This window comes from Corella eumyota, chromosome 4 (assembly GCF_963082875.1).
Source record: "Corella eumyota chromosome 4, kaCorEumy4.1, whole genome shotgun sequence".
NCBI lineage: Eukaryota > Metazoa > Chordata > Ascidiacea > Phlebobranchia > Corellidae > Corella > Corella eumyota.
Genome location: NC_137493.1, coordinates 10,983,424 through 10,986,175, shown reverse-complemented (window position 1 = coordinate 10,986,175; position 2,752 = coordinate 10,983,424). Strand labels below are relative to the sequence as shown.

The 2,752-nt window shown below is 25.5% G+C and overlaps 1 protein-coding gene across 1 annotated transcript; it reads left to right on the top strand.

The window, feature by feature from the left end:
• The first annotated feature begins 285 nt into the window (after positions 1-285).
• Positions 286-2,408, top strand: LOC145751228 (uncharacterized). Its single transcript, XM_082567331.1, has 6 exons — positions 286-416; positions 495-546; positions 1,602-1,717; positions 1,817-1,868; positions 2,184-2,215; positions 2,300-2,408. Exons 1-6 carry the CDS (start codon positions 319-321, stop codon positions 2,307-2,309), a joined length of 360 nt encoding a protein of 119 aa, XP_082423457.1. The 5' UTR covers positions 286-318; the 3' UTR covers positions 2,310-2,408.
• Positions 2,409-2,752: the final 344 nt, after the last annotated feature.

Genomic DNA, 2,752 nt, shown 5'->3' with positions numbered 1-2,752 from the left:
ATAAGTTTGTTAAAAATACAACGCAAAATGTACCAATGCCGTTTTACTAAACTAAAATAACATACAAATAAATTACAGCTAGGCTCACATGTGCGCCTGAATTCGACTAAGAGTGACGATGAACCTCAACTCAAATACGCATTGCCTTTGGCGAATTAATATACGTAACAAACAAAAAACACTTTACTTTAATTCTCTTTACTTAAATTCTCTTTACTGAAACACTTTACTTTAATTCTTTAATTCTCTTAAGTTATCAAATTTAGTTTAATGCAAAGGCAGACTACAAAGTTGTTAAAAATTACAGTGCTAAAAAAAATGAACAAAGTTTTTTTGATTGTTTTGTTTTTGGGGTTGCTGGCAATTACTAATGCTTCTAGTTTGAGCAATATTAGAGGACCACCAGCACCCAAGAGGTACGTTGAAATAAAACCCTAATTATTATGTTTATTTAAAACAAAAATAAACTAAACTGCAAAACGTTAAAACTATAGCTTGGAATGCGATAGGATTGACTATAGAAAAAAACGAAGTGTAAAAAACATGGTAAAGTTAATTTTTTAATAGAGGTTTAAATAAAATATATTAACTTTTATAATAACTTTTAAAGGTAGTTTTTTTTTTTAAATACTAAAAATGTTTAATTATATATTTTAATAATGTATAATAAAAAGAAATTGTAATAACCTTTTATAAAATATAATAATTATTGAGTTAATGTTAGGTTATATTATGGGTTAGATTATATATTTTAAAGAATTAAATGTAATAAAAAAAAACGAATTATAAAAATATTGAGTTTCTCTACGAGCAGGCTCTACATATTTTATTAGTTTTTTTTAAATCAGAAAAGAAAAGAAAAACAACTAAGAGCAACAAGCAAGTTAAACTGGTGTAGGCCATGTCATCTTTCTGACCTTTTACCCTTGCTCAACTTTTAAATTATTAACCAAGCGGTGTGGTACTAGTTAAACATATTTTAACCAATGCGGTTAATAACCTTTAAAAACACTAAAGAAAGAAAGAAAAGAAAAAAAAGTCATGGTAATTAAGAAAAAATATTACATTCATTTACTACGGTTTCGTTATATGCAGCGCTAAAATTGTTATGTATTGTCAACTTTCGATACGTGAAAATATTGTTTATTATGCATAAACATAACAAAATAATATTAAACTTATAACAACTTTTCATAAAAATAGTGCACTACAATGATCGCTCAGCTATCGCGAGCGCCCAAAATTCTGTTAAACATGTTTGTTGAAATTATATTTAAATTTATTGTTAGTACAACGCGAAACGTATTTATGCCATTTTAGTAAAATAAAATAACATACAAATAAAAAACTGTTTGGCTCACATGTGCGCCTGAATTCAACAAAGAGTACTGATAAAACATAATCAAATATACATTGCTGTTGGGCAACAATCGAAGTATTCATATCAACCAAAAAATTCATGTTAATATTAGAGTTCTTAACTTTAATTTAACAATTAACAAAGTTATTCAAAATTTTAGAAATAAAAACGGCAGAGTTAAAAAAAGCTACATAGCCTAAACAGGTGCAAGAATAAAAATGTTTTTTAATTAATTCTACAGGATAAAAATACTGAAAAAATGAACAAAATTTTGATAATTATTTTGTTTTTGGGGCTGCTGGCTATTACCAATGCTTCTAGTTTGAGCAATATTAGAGGGCCACCACCACCCAAGAGGTACATTGAATTAAAAACTAAAGTTTGTTATTACATTTCATACTATTATGTTTATTTTTTTTAAGAATAAATTAATTTGTGTAACTTTATAAACTATAGCTCGGAATGCGATGGGGGTCAATGTAGAAAAAAACGAAATGTAAAGGAAAAGGTAAAATTAATTTTTGACATAGCTATAAATTTAAAAAAAAAATTTTTTGAATTGCTTTTTAAAATTAAAATAGTGCTTTTTTGCTAGGTTATATATATGTTTAAATAACATCTTTTATTGGAAGATATACTAAATATTTTGTGAAAAGTAAATTTTGGAACTGTAGGCTTAACAAAACTAAATAGTTATTTTAATGTTTAACAGGTCATTTATTTATAAAGCTCAACATCCAAATAAAATACAGAATATTTCAATTACCTATCTTCAGTCCGATATTTTTTTAAAACATTTTAATTTAACAACTTTTTATTGTAGGACGACTTTACTGAGATTAGAGCACCGCCAGGGTTTGTACCTTTTTAAATATTTTATTTTTGAAAAGTACTTTATTTATTTTAAGTTTTTTTTAATTTGTTTTATATTTATTATAGAAGAAAGTAATCAAAAAACAAAAGCTATTGCGTTTGGTGATAATATAATGTTATTTTTGGTAGGTTTTGACCCTTAAAAACATTATGACTCAACTTTAAATAAACAAGCACATATTAATAATTTGTTTTGTATAAATCGAATGAGACAAATAGTTAGTTGGTAGTAATTTAATTATAATGTAAAATAGTTGTAGATGATTCTTTTATTAATAATATTTAATTAAAGCTTAATAAAAAAACGTGTAACATTACATTATAAGTCAAAATAAACAACTGAAACTATGTTAGTGCGTTTTTTAAAGGCGATCCCCATCTACATACCACGAAAACAGGGCCAAAAATACAGGAAGGAAAATGAAGGAATCGAAAAATAAAAAGTCGAAAAAAACAGTATATAACAAGCTAAATTATTAAAAAATCAAAAAACAAAAATACGCAATACGATTTTTAGGT